A 16,590-nucleotide genomic window follows, 5' to 3' on the forward strand; every position below is an offset into this window, starting at 1 on the left:
ATGACCACCCATGAGGTGATGGCTACGTATCAACTCTCTAGGCAGCCATTCTGTAGAGTGGAAGTTCTAATTCCTTCCACGGATCAGTCAGCATGGGCTGCATGTTCCACAGGAGGCCTGTAGACAGGAGAGAGGCTCCTGTTTCCATCCCCTACTTCATGTAACTCATTACAGCAGCCATTGAGATAAATACAAAACAAGATAAACAGTCAAGTGACCGAATAAAGCTATCCCCATGTAGCTGGCTCTCCCTAGACATGTCATGTAGTGTGATTTATGTAATCTCACAACAGGTCTGTTAAATGTATGTGCCCACTGGCCTCCTTTTACAGACAGCAGCTGATGCGCAGAAATGTCAAGTCACTGCCCTGGGTTTGCCCAGCTAACAAGTGCTAAAGATGGGATTAAACCTATATGCTCAAGAGTGTCCATTCTCAACCACTGTAGTACACAGCCCTAAATCTCAGGCAGTGACATCCACACAGAGGGTGGAAGGGTGCGAATGATGTAAGGGGCTCTGAACAACATTTAGGTTGTGTCTTATAAAATCTCTGGAGCTCATTGTTCTGGCTAGAAGAATAACTGGTCTCAGCCATCCCTGACATTTGAGTATGCTCTGTGGCTAAGAACAAGCCTACATCAGGCTTGCATTGCCTGGGCTCCTGCCAAGGAGATATGTTAAATAGTTGTGGGTCCCTAGGGTGCTAATTAAGAAGGCAGGCCAAGCATGTGTCTTATTTTTATTCTATCTATCTATCTATCTATCTATCTATCTATCTATCTATCTATCTATCTATCTATTCATCCATTTATTTATTCACAGTGTGTGTGTGTGTGTGATGTTGCATGTTGCATGTTGCAGGACAGGATGGTGCAGCCTGGGAAACTCTGTGTAGAGTACTTAGTGAGCAGGAGAACTGTGGCTCAATGCTCAGCACTTACAGGCAGAGAGAACTTAGCCTTGCCTGTCAGCTCTGCAGCTCGCAGGCTATGTGACCCTGGGCAGGTTCCTCACAGTCTTCAGACCGCATTGTGTGTTGAGGGCAATAGCCGCATCTACTCTCTGCGCTCTTGTGGGGATCTGTGGTATAGAGATGAGAAGTCTTTAGACACAAGGGGGAGGCTCAGTGGACAAAGTGCTTGCTGCACAAGTATGGGGCCTGAGTTCAAGTCCCCAGAACTCAAAAAAAAAAAAAAAAAAAAAACTGAGTGCAGAGACACATGCCTGTAGTCCCAGTGCTAGAGTGGAGATGCAGAGCTCCTTAGGGCTTGCTGGCCAGCCACTCTAGCCAAATCAATAAGACAGACCCTGTCTCAAAATAAAATGTGCAGAGTGACTGAAGAAGACATACGACATCAAACTCCGGTTTCCACATGCACACATGCATACATGCACACACTAATAATAATAATAATAATAATAATAAAATTTAGGAATCACCCTTACACTTGACAGGCCACAGCTTGGGCAGGGAGAGGAGGAAAGTGCCTGTAAGGACGAGACAGCTCCTGTGAGGAGATGCTCTCTTCTAGCTGAGCAGACTGCATAGAACCCTTATCACACCTGGAAAGACTGCCCTTAAGTGATGCCACATTCACAGGGACCAGAGCCTAGGATTTCAGTGTGCCTTTGGGAGAAAAAAGTTTACAGGTACCTTTCTATCGTGACCGGCATGCCCTAGGATGTTTGCTCAAAGCTATCTCAGACAACCCAAATCTTAAAACATTGGTCAGTCTCAAGCAACCTGGGAGAGCACCAGTCACCACCACACCACCATCATGTCCCACACGATCTTCTTGCCTCAAGCCCCAGCCTAAGGCAGGACCCACAACACTGTGTTTGTTGGTTGGTTGCTGTTATTGGTCCAGGCAGTGTGTTAGCAAAACCTTCTGGATTAGTAGCCTTTGGAATCAAACAAGGTGACCTTGAGTTCTGCTTGTCCCCCTCGGCAACATTGAGGTCAGGGGCAGAGTAATTCTAACTATCCCTGATGACTGTCATTGTCTTATCTTTGAAACAAGAGCATTGCCTGAGTTTTGCAGCTGAGCTCTCAGGAGACTCAGATTTGCATCTACATGGTGTCTGCATGGGACCTACAACAAAGCTTGTTGTCATTATGACCATCGTAAAGCTGTTGTCTGCGCTGATATCTTAGACTGAGACGCAGGGGAGAGATGAGTGGGGAAGGGAGTATTGGAGGCAGGGAGGCAGGGGGATAAAGAGAGAGGGAAGAAGGGAGAGAGGAAGAGAGGAAAGGAGAAAAAGGGAATACCAACACCTCCAGGGCACAAGCAGCCAGAGAAAACACCAGGGTCTTCTAGAAGCAATAATCAACATCAGATGCTATGATGAAGTCTTGAAACTCCAAAGAGTAACCTGCGTCTCCAGGATGCAGGGAGCTCATCTGAGATCCACCACCGCACAAGCAGCAGAACACGATAAGGGTTTTTGCTGTCATGGAGGACTGGACTGAACCCAGTGTGAAGGATGGACAGGCACTTCCTAGTGCGGACATGATCTCTGGCCACTTCTTTCCAAACATGGAGACTATTGTGGCAGGAATGAATCATTCCAGCTCAGCACCTTTTTGCTTTTGATAAAGAAACTGAATAGCTACTTCTAAACCTAACCTAGAATTTTATTAGGTTATAATTTCACCACCTCCAGAGCACTTTGGGGTTTTGTGACCTTGTATTTAGGATGATCCCACCTCTGACCCCACCCACCAAACAAAAAAACCCATACAAAGCAACCCATAGGCTCACTCTGTGGGAGCTGGAGTCTGCATTCCTAACCTGCACTTCTCTTTCTCTTGCTCTGAGAAGCAGTTATCCCTTCTTGGCTCTGATTCACAGGAGTAGTGGGGGAAAAGCTAAGAATTTTTTTTCTTAATTTAAAGGACCTTTTCCTAAAAGTAGTATTTTTCCAAATTACCTTGTATTTTTAGCATAATCTAACATTCTACTGTATTGTGAGACGAAATGTTCCCCTCTGGATTACTTTCATGGCCCTCTGATGACATAAAAGATGCATTTTCAGAAGGGATGCAACAGTGGCTAGCAGCACTCCTGAGAGATGGAATGGGGTCATGAAGAGGGGTGAGTGCTTTCACCAAGGTGGGAGAGCTAAGTATCCACCCCAAGTCAGGCTCCACCACCTCCATCAGGTTCCATGAGTATGGGTCTTAACTGATACACAGCCCAGTGTCACTGCTTAGCCACCTCATCTGCAAAATCATGCCATAGCAGTAAGGTGAACGTAGCTAGATAGCAATTCCCAGGACAATAAGGAAGGTAGCAATCAGAAAGCAGTTGCTAATGTTATCACTGACTTTGTCCAGTCTTGTCCTCAGCACAGGTCAGGGTCCAACAAGAGGCAAGGCAGCGTTAGAGAGGAACACTGTGCTGAGTTTCAATCCAGCCCTGTCCTCTTCTAGCAATATGAACTTGACATGTAACACAAGCTGTCTTGGCAGGGGCAAAGATACTCTAAAGAAACTCCAAAGAGTAACACTTATACCTCACCCATTGTCACCATTGAAGTAACCAATGTACTGAAAGGAATATCGTGATTCGAAGGAAAAGGTTTGAATACGCATGGTCCACATAGACTCCTGTGTTTGAATGCTTGGCCCATAGGAAGTGCCACTATTAGGAGGTATGGCCTTGTTGGAGGAAGTGTGTCACTGTAGGGGCAGGGTTTGAGGTCTCATATGCTCAAGCTACACCTAGTATGGCAGTCTCCATCTGCTGCCAGCAAATCAAGATGTAAAACTCTCAGCTCCTTCTCCAGCATCATGTCTGCCTGAGTGCTGCCATGCTTCCCACCATGACAAAAATGAACTGAACTTTCGAACCTGTAAGCCAGCCCCAACTAAATGTTTTCCTTTATAAGAGTTGCTTTGGTCATGGTTCCGGAATATAGGTAGTTCTTAGTTGGCTAACAAGGAGATCAAGGTGTTAGTGGATCTGGTGAAGGTTGTTCTCTGTTTCCAAGATGGTGCCTCCTGGTGTCTTTGCATGTGGAAGGAGGTAGAAGGGTGAGAGGAGTCTGTCTAGTTCCCTTCTTTCAGGTATGAAGGAATCCCATTAGTGATAGATCCACTCTCATGATTTAGTTGCCCGAGAAAGGATTCAGCTCCAACACGGTGGTTTGCAGAACTGTATCAGAGACTCATCAGTGCTTTTCATCCAGGTGTCCACCACGGGCTCAGTGTCCAAGAGATGGCGTCTCTCACCCCACTTCTCACACACCTTTTCCCCTGAGACTCATAATGAAGGAAGGGCACAAGTGTTCTTTCCCCAGATGTTGCAGGTGCTGTGAATTTTGTGAAACAGAATGATACAAGTGACCTCATGGTATCCTTTGGGAAATGAGCCAAGCACATAGCAGCTCAGAGGTAAAGACAACCCAGATAGCTCCAGGAGCGCCCTGGATAGGTAGAGAGCCTCAGCAAGCATCCACTGCTGGCCTTCTGTCTATCCACCACTCCCTGCATTCTGCGGATACAAGAAAAGACAGGTATTGAGTTAGCCTGCACACAGGAATGCAGACCATAAAACTCATCCCATTTCACCACAAAACAATGTAAGGATAAACATCACCACGTTTCAAATAAGGGAAGTTAACTCTGGGTGGTTTGAAATTCTGTCTTAAGTGGCTCATCTTCTCTGTTGGCACAGACTCTCTGACAGCTGAGCTCCTGATTCTCCCCCTTCCCTCTTCATGGCTCACAGACTCTCTGTGGACAAACAAGGTGCCTCCCTTAAAGCAAGGCACCCTTTACCACCCACAGTCCCACAGTGCTTTGAAGGGGAATTATTCTTTACAACAAGCCTATGGATCTGATATTGTCCTTGTTTCACACAGAGGCACCGTGAGTCTAAATGTGATTGACCGGAGGATCCGGAATGTATGAGTGCCTAGGCTGTTAAGCGCTGTAAGCTCGTTTTTAATCAGAGATGAAATGGAATTGATGAAATCCCTAGCATTACTTCTTGGGAAGTGCCACTCAAAACCACTGTCATCTTGTCTTTAATCAATAGTTATTTGTAGTATGAAGGTGTCAGGCCTGGCAGCTGTAACAAGGAAGCCTTTGAAGGGAGAGAAGACAGGCGATCATATATCCAAAAGTTGGTTTGAACTACCCATGACGTCAAGTATGACCATGAATTTTAGGGTCCTCCTCAGATTATTGATGTGTGTCTTGCAGCCAGCAAGTCCCATCCTGTCCCTGCTCCCACCCCAAGTGCTGGGGTCAAAGGCAAGTTTAGTGTGCAGCCACACTTGGCTTTTTCCATGGGTGTTAAGGATTCAAACTCATCTTCTCTGTTGGCACAGACTCTCTGGCAGCTGAGCTCCTGATTCTCTCCTTCCCTCTTCATGGCTCACAGACTCTCTGTGGACAAACAGAGATGCTTGCTCAGGAGCCATCCTCCCTAGCTGAGAATCGTTTATTGAACAAACCTTTACTGAAATCTAAGCATCATGCCAAGAGCCACAGAAGCATGAGAGTCCCTGGAAAGCCCAGAATCCTACTGAGTTCTAATCAAGACACAAGCAACAGTGACTACACCCAGCATCTATCTTTTAGTTTTTCTTTTCTGTGCAAGACTGGACCAGTTAATGAGGTAGATTTTGGGCATATCAAGGGTGGGGGAACACATATATCCTTGATACTATGCTCTATATCTTTCTTACAAAGTGGGACTTTACAGTTGTCTCGTGTCTCGTGGGAGGAGGAAGGATGCAATGAAACCTAAGATCATATTCATCAGGGATTACATTTTCTTCTCTTAATCATCAGTTTTTAGACACCTTCTTTGAAAAGAAAGTGCAGAACAATGAAGACTGTTTTTTTTTTCTCACTATGGTCATGGTGGGGAACTGACTTAATCCCTACTTTCTTTGAGACTCGCTCGTGTCATATGGCCCCATCCACCTCTTGTGGCAGCAGCAGTCAGTGCTAGCTGCAGAGACGAGTCTTGTAATGTGGCTTCACAGCCAGCTAGCTAGTTTGCTGACTGTTTACTGGCTGTTGTTGTTTCTCCCTTTCCACAGAAAAGCCTGAACTCCTACTGCTTCCTCGTCTTTGCCACAATATGTACTGCAGGTGCTATCTACTTCTATTTTGTCCTCCCGGAGACCAAGAACAGAACCCACGCAGAAATCAGCCAGGCATTCGTCAAGAGGAATAAAGCTCACCCCCCAGAGGTGAAGGCTGACTCAGCCATGGTAGAGGAGAAGGCCAACAGCCAGACTGAGCCAGACCCATCTTCCACGCTGGACAGCTATGGCCAAAACAAAATTGTCTAAATGTATGTTCTTGTTACAGTAACCCAAGAAGGTTTCAGGTGACCAAAGCCATGTGAGAGTCTTATGCTGGGGAGCTAGGAAGAAACCCGTGGGAATCGAACCTTACAGTTGCACGTCTGAACTCCTCTGGAAGCATTCCTAGGTTTGCTCCACTCAGCAAATTATACGGACCTAGGGCTGCCTTCCTCATGACTGAACCCATAGTTTTGAAATAAAGTTGGGGGAAAGGAAACAGGTTGCCTTCTCATAGGGAAGCAATCTGGTCTGATGAACACTCATTGTATTGGGAATGGCAGCCTGGGGCTTGTCTCAGCTGTGCTGTTGCTAAGCAACCTTGACCTGCCCTCAGCCACTAGCCTCCAGGCCCCCAGACCTTGGAAGGCTCCCCGACTTCCATGGGAAGGTTCTTTGTCCCACTAACGAATACTTGCTGCTAATCTTTGGCTCTGCCCTCTGGGCCTGAGGCTTAGGAACGCTTTATAGCAACCCACCATGCTGCTCATCCTACCAAGACAAGCTCTGTCCCCAGCACTCAAGGCTGCCAGGTCTGAGGCTGTCTTTAGTTTAGACTGTTACAGAGAGCACACAGAGGATCAACAAATAATTTGAAAAAGAACTCTGTGGTACCTAGGGTGCAGAGACTGCAAGGTGGGCTCTGAATACTGAAAATGACTCTGAGATCAAACCTAGATTTGATGAGAAAGAACACTGAGATTGATTGATGATGTCTGTCCTGAAGGTAGGAATGACAACCTGAGTTCCTTAGCCTTGTGTTTGCAGTATAAAGGAGATTCATCTTTAGAGGTAACAAACTGCCTGGAAAGATACTTGACATCACTCCTAGTGCTCAGGTAAAGGCTGGGGTGGCAGGGATCATCTGTCTCAACAGTTATTTAGGAAGTCAAAGAGGCGGTTATAGAGGAAGGTGTTGAGTGGGTGTCTGGTTGGGGCAACTTGCATCTTGCCATCATCATGTTTGGCTGAATCCCTTCTTCTGCCTCCAAAACAAAGTACATGTGACAAATGTCATAAGCAAGTGGCAGGTACATCAACTGGCATTGGCGTGTTTATGTTTAGGATGCAGTAGAGGGCTCATTCCAGGGAGGGAAGTCTCCAGTCCAGGTAACACTGCTGTTTTCCTGACAGTTCTGGATGAGGATGGCCTTAGCCAAAACCTGTGTTCTGACTTTTCCCTCCCCGTTGAACACTCTTCATCTTGAGCCTCTCCTTGGTGCATTCCCAGTTCAGGGAGCCATACCATCCAGCACTGGTTTGAACACCATGTGTTGGTATAGAGAGAACGCAATGTATAGATTTGACAAGGGCCTGTTGCAAAGGGAACCAAGTAATTGTAAAACCAAAATCATAACATTCGAAACTGCCATTCATTTGGAGATTTAAGTATTCTGTCAATAAATATTTATTAATCAATCACTAGTCTGCCTTGGCTGAGTACTGATCCATGGTTAAGGAAACACACTGTCCTGACCTTCACACTCTCATGTCTGACAGAGAGATGGACCGTCAAAGCACTAATAGTGAGGTGCCGTGCCTTCGGGGTGGGGGGAGCATTGGTAGCAGGAATAGATGGGGTCTTAGCTGAGAAAGAGGAATGCCTTCTGAGACAAGGGCTAGAGCAGACTCAGGGCCATCGACTATGAGGCCAGAGGCCAGCAAGTATTATTGTTATGTTCTTAATATTTGAAATTATAGTGAAGCCACACTATGGGCATTTTGGGAAAAAAATGAATCTCATAATAAAACCAGTCATATCCCACGATTCACTGTTTCACTCTTCAGACAGCCCTGTCCGTTTTCTGCCCATTATTAATCCACTTGCAAACACAGAATACATAAAGCATAATTACAATCATCTTTCTCTTATCTCCTATTTTTCCTCACTTGATATTAAATCAAATACATCATCTCAACCCTGAAGACTTTTGTTCACACTCTGGTACCCGCTGCAGAGACTTCTCCACATTGGAAGCTGATTCTTGGATCCTAGAAGAAAATGGAGATCCAAGAGTCAGAGTCAGATGTACCCTGAAGGCCTACAGGCCAAAGTTTTGCTGGGTGACAGTGGCTGTTTGCGTTCTGCATCCTTGCATGGTCACCAAGAGAAGCTTGGCTGTCAGCCTCACTCTGATTCCCACCCAAGCTCTAGGTGTGAGGGCCTTGTCGATCCAGTTCATCTATTTCCTTATCTCAATCAAATTCATACAGACTCCAGCACAGGCCTGGTCCAGTTCCCAGGCACACACACAAGGGGGACTGAAAGAACGGAGCAGAGTCTTCCAAATGAAACTGAAGTGAACTCACCACTCACAAAGGCGGGGTAAGGACTTCTGAATTTAACCAGACCAACTTCCTGATATAAAAGTACAAAGAAAGTTTTAATAAGGAATTTCCTCCTCTTAGAGTCCCTGAAATAAAGGTAATTCTTTCAGCTTCTGGTGCTAATGTACAGACACTAGGCCATTTCTCTCTGGCTAATATAACTAAAAAATGTCCAGACCGTTTACAACATAAACACACACAGACTTAAGAAAGCAGGTGAACTGAAGGGGGGATTCAGACCAGAAGAACAGTTCATGCAGCCATGAATCCCCGCATCTTCCTCTCCCACATCCACACCTTAGGCTCTAAGGCAACAATGTCCAGAACCACGGAATGGGTACCCAAAAGAGCTCTGCAAGAAACCGTTCCTCCATTCAGGGTGACAGAAGGAAACAGGGCCCTTCCTGGAGCTGACAGTAGTAACTACACAGACACTTAAAGAAAACCCTTCTCTCTGATGAGAAACTGGGGAAAGGGGCCTCTATGTTCCATACAGTACACAGAAGAGAATGCCCGTTATTCAATCACTCTCTCTGCCTCTGTGCTCCTACCCTCTTCTCTTTCCTCCTATGGCTGCTTTGTTTTAGATCTAAGCCCATGTATATTATAACACAGTAGTGAAGAAAAAACCTTGCATTTCTAACCAAATGAGACTACAGAGTAGCAAAGGGATGAGGCATAAAGAGACAGCTGAGGACAGGGACACTCTAAATCTGCAGATGATATTTTGGTTATGCACCAGTATGAAGTCAGTCAGAGGGACTTCTGCAAATCAAAATGTATGTAGACTCCATAACAGACCCAGTCCAGTTCCCAGGAGCACACACAGTGTGAACTGAAAAAATGACAGTCTTCCAAATGAAACTGAAGTGGGGTCACTACCCACAAAGTCAGGGTAAGGACTATTGATCTGAATTTAACCAGACCGGCTTCCTGCTTTAAAATAAAAGCACATAGAAGGTTTTTAATAAGAGTTCATGTGTAATGTTTAAAATACACAGATTAAAAGTAAATGTATATGTGTGTATGTGTGTGTGGTGTGTGTTTATGTGTGTGTGCATATGTGTGTTTGTGTGTATGTGTGTGTGTACAAATAGAACAGAGCCCCCAAAGCCTCAGCTCTAAGCATGTCCTTGCTTTGTAGATGTGAAATTTGAGTTGAGATCCCAGCACCCAGGCAAAAAGGCGAATGTGGCTATGTACTGTTTACTCAAAACCCCAGTGCTATGAGGGACAGGAACAGAAGGATTGCTGGGGTTTGCAGGCTAACAGCACAGCACCAGGTTCAGTGAGAGACCCTGCCTCCAAGAAATAGAGTGAAGACCGACAAGACATCAGTGGGCTCTTCTGGACCCCACACTCACATGCACACACACACACACACCTGTATACCCACATGCACAAAGATTACACACAGATTTATACAAACACACACACAAAGAAAGAAAAGGAGAAAAGAAAACAAAGAAAAAAATAGCCAGCTATTCACTGGATAGTTCCAGAATATGATGCAATCACCCAGCAAACAGGTGGAGAAAGGTGAGGTTAACAATTGGCTGGACTCCACTTCTGGCAGCTGGATTTAGTGACTGCTGTTAAAGCAGTTGGCCCTTGAAGCTCCTTCATCTTTGTAGGGACAAGTACCAAGTGGAATAAAGACCTTCTGTTGTCGTTGATGGTAAAGGAAGAGTCCTCAGATAGAGCCAAGCCGCTATCACAGCCCTGAGCTACCCACCCCTGGCTTTTGCTTCCAACACTCAATATTCTATCTTGACTTCTATCGCCTCTTATCTCTAGTTTCTCTTGCAACTGAAACTCGATCCATACAGGTTGTGACAGGAGAGTGCCCGAGGCAAATAAGAATCCATGAAGCAAATCCAATTCTTTTGACACACTGCTAGTTATTTCCCTGGGGCACAGCCGCCTGCGGGTGCATTCCCTTTCTCAGTGCTTGGTGTCCTATCTACCAGCGTGCTGGAGCTGTCTACGGTGCTGACCCAGCCCAGCTGCTTGCTTGGGTTCCTCTGTCCTGGGGCTCTGGAAAGACTTTCATATGGTTGACTGTGATGTTGGAGTTGGCCTGTGAAGTAAATATGGTTGGGCTTATATTTTACACCCCAAGATCTGTCCCTCCTGCTCAAAGCCAGCCATATTGAGAACATCTGTCACTGACTTCCACGACCTCCGTGTCTGTGGAAGAACAGTAACTCCTGTCCATTTTCCTCATGCACATATCAGTCCCTGCTCTGTGGCCACATGCTGGCTATGGAGTACAAGAGGCAAGGAAGCAACTGTGGCAGTGACTTAATAAATTATGTCTCATAGTGTCTATGATCCACGAGGACCTTGTTCCTGCCTTTGGCCATGAAGGTCCCAGAAAAGGTGACTTGTACCAATGATTATCACCAATATACTCCAGAATTGGCCCCACTGAGAATGCGAGCACTTCAAAGAAATGACATGCTAGATTCTTTTGGAAATGCAAAAATGGTTCAAATACCCAGAAGGTTGAATTCTCGTATCTACCACCAAAAAAGGGGTGGGGAGTAGAAAAAGTAACTATGACAGAGTTAAAACTAGAAACAAAATCAGCTTTCCATCCCCTTCTCCAACTCATGTGTCCTGTGACCTGTATTCCATCCTCATTACTTAACTCACCTTCTGTCTCCTTTCTAAATGTTACAATGTAACCACACCACTTAACACAGCTGGGCTTTCCTCTAGTTCTATTGACCATTCATGCAATAGGAAGAAAGCATGAGCAGTAACCAAAGATATTTGCCATATTGACCCAGTTAGAAAAGGTTGTCATTTTTAATGTAAAAAAAAAAAAACAACTTAAGTAGGATCTGAAGAGATGGGCTCAGCAGTTAAGAACACTGGCTGCTCTTCCAGAGGACCTGGTTTTGATTCCCAATACCACATGGTTGCTTACAATTGTAACTCTGGTTCCAGGGGATCTGACATCCTCCTCTGGTCTCTGTGGACAACAAGAATGCACATGTTACATAGACATACATGTTGGCAAAACACACAAATACATAAAAATAAATCTTTTAAAAAGTAATTGAATTAAAACATGAAAAAATATCTAAGTGCTACTTGAGCAAGCTTAATCTAGATTCTTTGAGGCTAAAAGGCCACAAAAAGAGAGGGTCTAGCTGACTTAACTGTCTCAACTGAGCCCAGATCAAGCGTGTCCTCCACTAGAATCCAGCTGTGTGTACAGGCCCAAGAGGAAGAGCAGAACCACCCAGCTAATTCACAGAACCCCAAGACATGATGAGTCACTGTTGTTTAAGCCACTAACTTTATTTTTATTATGTTTATTATATACATAATATGTAGATAGACATCTCTATTTTTATTATATTTAGTCATGTATACGTTGTGTGCAGAGGTGCATCTGAGGACATTGCCCGTAGAGGTTTAGAAGAGAGCATGGGATACCTGGATCTGGGTGGCAGGTGGTAGTGAGTCACTTGACATGAATGCTGGGAACCACACTTAGGTCCTCTGAAAAAGAAATGCATACTCTTAACTGCTGAGCTATTTCTCCCATTTCTGATTAAAGCATTAACTTTTGCTTTATTCATTAAGCTGAACTGAATAGCCAGTAGGGACTATTCTTTCTGTTTGGGTGTTTCTACTAATTCTGTGAGTTCTCTTGACAAGCAAGAGCAGAATTCGTATTCTCTGGGTTGGTGGTTCTAGTCTCCAGACCTGAACTAGGTGCCTATCATATGCCTTTACTAGGAGATAAGAATGTAAAACCGGATAAAGCAAATCCTTTGGAGAGAGAAGATGGCAGAAGACACTCAAGCATGGTTGGCCAGGGTCTTCAGGGAACAATCTGAGGACAGCTAAAAATCAAGTCTTGACATGCCCACTGGAGCAATAATGGCATATTCATGTCATGAGTAATCAATCAATTGGATTTAAGTCCACTGTACAAGATGAAACCTGTAGACAAGTCATAGACTCTAAGAAAGAACCTATTGTTATTATCTTGCCAAATGGACATAGTAATTAAACCAACTCCTAAACTTATTATTATAACCATATATTAACATATCTTTCAACTGTCAGTCAAAGACTTCCCCACTTCCATTTGCAGTTGATGGTAATCAACACAGAAACTCACAACTAGCTCAGGTACAGAGAGTAGGAGACTGCAGAATGCTCAGCCCTAAATATATACCACAAACCTCCCCTCTAAAGGTTTAGATATCACTGAAGAAGGGAGGAGTGTAAGAATCAGAGGTACTGAGTGACTGTAAAGAGACATAGTCTTCTGGACACAACAAGGCAGCTGCACACATATGAACTCACAGCAGCTGTGACATCACGTACAACCTGTGCAAGCCCAAGCCTGACCATATCCTACCATGAACCATGAACAGGGGAGTTTTCACAAGGCTCCACCCCTAGCTGAAGTACTATTGGCAGTTTTTAGCTGCTGCCTGAGAAAAGAAGTCTAGCCCCTAATAAATCAGCCACCATCCAGTGGAAGACTACACACACAGATCCAGGAATATTTGGGCAGCCCAATTGGTTTGGAAGAGAAGGGAAAAATATACACAAAGTTGGGTGTGAAGGGAAGTGAGGAGATCTGGCAAGAGCTGGGAAGGCTGGTGAACAGGATCAACATGTTGATAGAGGCATTTGTCTAACATTCCCTCTGTGAAGACTTTCTTCCTTGTCTTCACATTGGTAGCACCCATCAATCCTTCATGGGCGTGGCAAGGCATCCCTGACTCCAGAGCTCTCTGCATCCCTGCTACCTTCTTTCATACCTGCATGTTTCCCTGCTGATGTTTTCCTTGATGCTTCAGGGTTGCTGTGACTTATTCTCATTGAATTCCTCCTCAGCTAGACTCTAAGATCATCACATCAGGGTCACCTCAGGACCATCCTTGAGACCCGATAAGTGCTCATTACACACTTACTAAAGAAATGAACATTGATCCAGGTGTAAAGAGGCTGAGATGGGAACCATGGGGAGGGAGGGAGGCTGGATGATTAGAAAAATCGCTTCTCTGTGGGGAAGTTGAGCTGAATCTCAGATGAGGACCAGGATGCCATCAGACAGCTGCAGGAGCAGATTTGGAGACAGACTTCATTGGGGATAAGAAAGTAAATGACCTATTCAGAGAAGGACAAATTTGCTGTGGACAAATATCATGGTTCTGAAAGTACAGGTTGGAAGATGAAGCTGAGCAATGTTTGGGGTCTAGACTGAAAAATCATGATGGCCAGACCACTTCTCAAACCCCTCCTGGGACCAAGACTGCCTCACATCTTTCATCATTGGCTAAGCAAAGGTCTAGACAGACAAACCTGATCACCATGCTGTGTCTTAATTGAATAAGTAATGAGGGTTGGGCATTGCAATCAGCCTCCTTCTCCTTTGGCTGCCACTGAATACTCATTAGCCAGTTGTAAACTCCAGAGAACAGAGGTCATGTTGAGTGACAGCGACCCAGCACTTTCTTAGGCATTTGCTGTAATTTACACAAAGATGTGAATATAATTATCTTGATCAGATTCACTTCTCCTGGCAAATTTGTACATGGAATCAAGTAACGTTCCTCCCATTGAATCACAGCATTTGAGGACTGCGCTATTTCTCAGCCAAGAGCTAGATCCTGGAAGAAAGGCGAAAGGAAAAAGAGAAGAGTGTGCTCCCAGTAGGACCTGTGGGTGGCGGTGGTGAGAGAGGAGTGTGTCTGAAGCCCAAACACCAGACAATTCCTCTGAGCCTCTTGAATTTACAGCAGGCTAAAGCACAAGGATCTTTCTGGCCAGCACAAAACCTCAGCCTTTGCCAAATGTTGTATTCCTTGTGTGGTCTGGATGACATAAAGAATGTCTACAAGATAGTTTTCAGTCTGGGAGCAAGTACTTCAGAGAGGATCCTGGTTTCGTGCAGACAGAAGAAGAAGAATGTTCATGATTGTGCTGAGCCTCCCTCCACTTGGAGTTAACACACATGTGGCAGAGGGTGAAGTGGGACACGTACATTTCATAGCTCTCACCTCTCCTGCTTGAGATTTAACCCAACTCAACTAGCTGACTCGCAGAAGAAAGCAGGCACATAGGGTGTATCATGTTACCTGTTAAGGCTCCAGGGATGACTGCCATTCCTCTGTGTACAGTAAGCACAGGTACAAGAATGTATAATGCCTAAACTGTCTCCCGAAAGAGATTGTTTTTAAAGCTGGAAATTATGGGGAGAGAAAGAAGAACCGATTTAAAGATATTGGAAGGCATCCTAGTCGAATTTGACTGGAATCCAATTGTAGATGATAACACAACCAGGAAATCATTCTGTAATAGTTGGAGTTCTTTTAGTTATGAATGATGGAATCCTGGCTTGTAACAGGTTAAAAAGAAAGGAAGGCAGCATTTTACCAGTGTAATAGCTAGGAAGGCTTTTATCTGTTAATTTTCTATCTTGGCTGGATCCAGAGACATCGATGGTGTTATCCAGGGTTACAGTTTCCTCTCTCTTCTTTTGGCAACTCCTTTATAGTTAGATTTTTGTTCCTCAAGCAGTTTCTCCATGTGGCAGCCTCCAGGGCCTCCAGGGCCTCCAGGGCCTCCAGCTTTGCCTCCTCTCAGATGAGCTGCCCAGTGGGGAAATTGCCTCTCATCTGATGTATCAGTTATCTGTTGCTGAGAAGCAGACTACCCCAGAGCTCAGTGGCCTGAAAGAACAGCTATTTTCTCCTCACAACTCTGTGATGGACAGCTCAGACCAGGCTCTCCTGGACAGTCCTTTTTACTTATGTGTTAGCCCTTGAATTCAGTCAGGCATGTAGGTGATGTCATGTGCTGTTTGGTCTCAAATGGCTTCATTCATATGTCAGTGACCTCTGCAGTAATGGCTTAAGCAAGGGACACCTTCTCAGGCTGGGTAGAGGGTTTTCCCTCAGCTAACAAAAGGGCTCAGACAGTCTCTGATCTCCTCCTCCAAGAGATCATCCCCGATTTGGTGTCCCAGTCTCCCTCCAGTCAGACAATGGTCCTAAATGTACTTCCCAGGTTTCTCAAATTCTATCTAAGGCCCTAGACATCCTCTGGCATTTTTACACTCCCTATCACCTTCAATCTTCAGGTGAGGTAGAAAGAACTAACTTCTCTTTAAAAACCACTCATGTCAAGCTGTCACAGGAATTTCACCTTCACTGGGTAGAACTCCTACCTCTGACTCTTTTCAGGCTACAAGCTCTCCCCAAGCGGCCTCTCCTCGTCTCGCCCTTTGAACTCATGTATGGACATCCAGTTCTAATTCCTGGTCTTTCACCTAAATGCTCTCCCCTCCCATCTGCTCACCCCATTACTTTGCCACCTCCGTTCTCTCCTGTGGAACTTTGCTGACTACCATCGACCTCGACCACACACTGTCTCCTGTCCACTGCCTGTCAACATTGGAGACCAAGTCCTTCTCTCCCCTCCAGATCATCGGCCCCCACCCCTCTCCCCCAAATAGCAGGGCCCTTTTAAGGTAATTCTTGTGACCCCTATAGCTGCTAAACTCGAGGGACTCTCTCATTGGGTCCACCTGTCTCACCTCAAGCCCTAAATCCCTCCACCTAAAATCAACTCTTCTTCATACACATCGACCCTAACAGGACTGTATTCTATTAAGCTCCAGAGGACATCAAGACCACCCACCTTGTCCTCAATCCTAGAAAATGAGGCTCCACTCAGGCAGCCGAGCTTGACCTCACTGGATTAAACATGGGTTTCTTATCCTCCCCTGTCTGCTTGTTTTCATCCAGGTCAGCCCTTACATCTGGAGATTCGAGGTTCAAGAGACACCCCCCCCCCAGATAACAAACAGTCTTTCCAAACAGGCTCAGGAAACTGCTCCATAGCCATTTCTTCTACCAACACCGCAAGACACTCTTTTCTACATACAAGACCCA

At 45.2% G+C, this 16,590-nt stretch overlaps 1 protein-coding gene across 3 annotated transcripts in view; it reads left to right on the top strand.

Moving 5' to 3' along the window:
• Positions 1-7,753, top strand: part of Slc2a9 (solute carrier family 2 member 9) — a 124,417-nt gene extending 116,664 nt beyond the window's left edge. For all 3 annotated transcript variants that reach the window (XM_028758068.1, XM_028758067.1, XM_028758069.1), the window contains one exon: positions 6,062-7,753. In XM_028758068.1, coding sequence (XP_028613901.1) covers positions 6,062-6,316 — 255 coding nt within the window. In that variant the 3' untranslated portion in view covers positions 6,317-7,753. The remainder of the gene's footprint in view (positions 1-6,061) is intronic.
• Positions 7,754-16,590: the final 8,837 nt, after the last annotated feature.

The sequence above is a fragment of the Grammomys surdaster genome, unplaced genomic scaffold (assembly GCF_004785775.1).
Source record: "Grammomys surdaster isolate TR1022 unplaced genomic scaffold, NIH_TR_1.0 126187, whole genome shotgun sequence".
Taxonomy (NCBI): Eukaryota; Metazoa; Chordata; class Mammalia; order Rodentia; family Muridae; genus Grammomys; species Grammomys surdaster.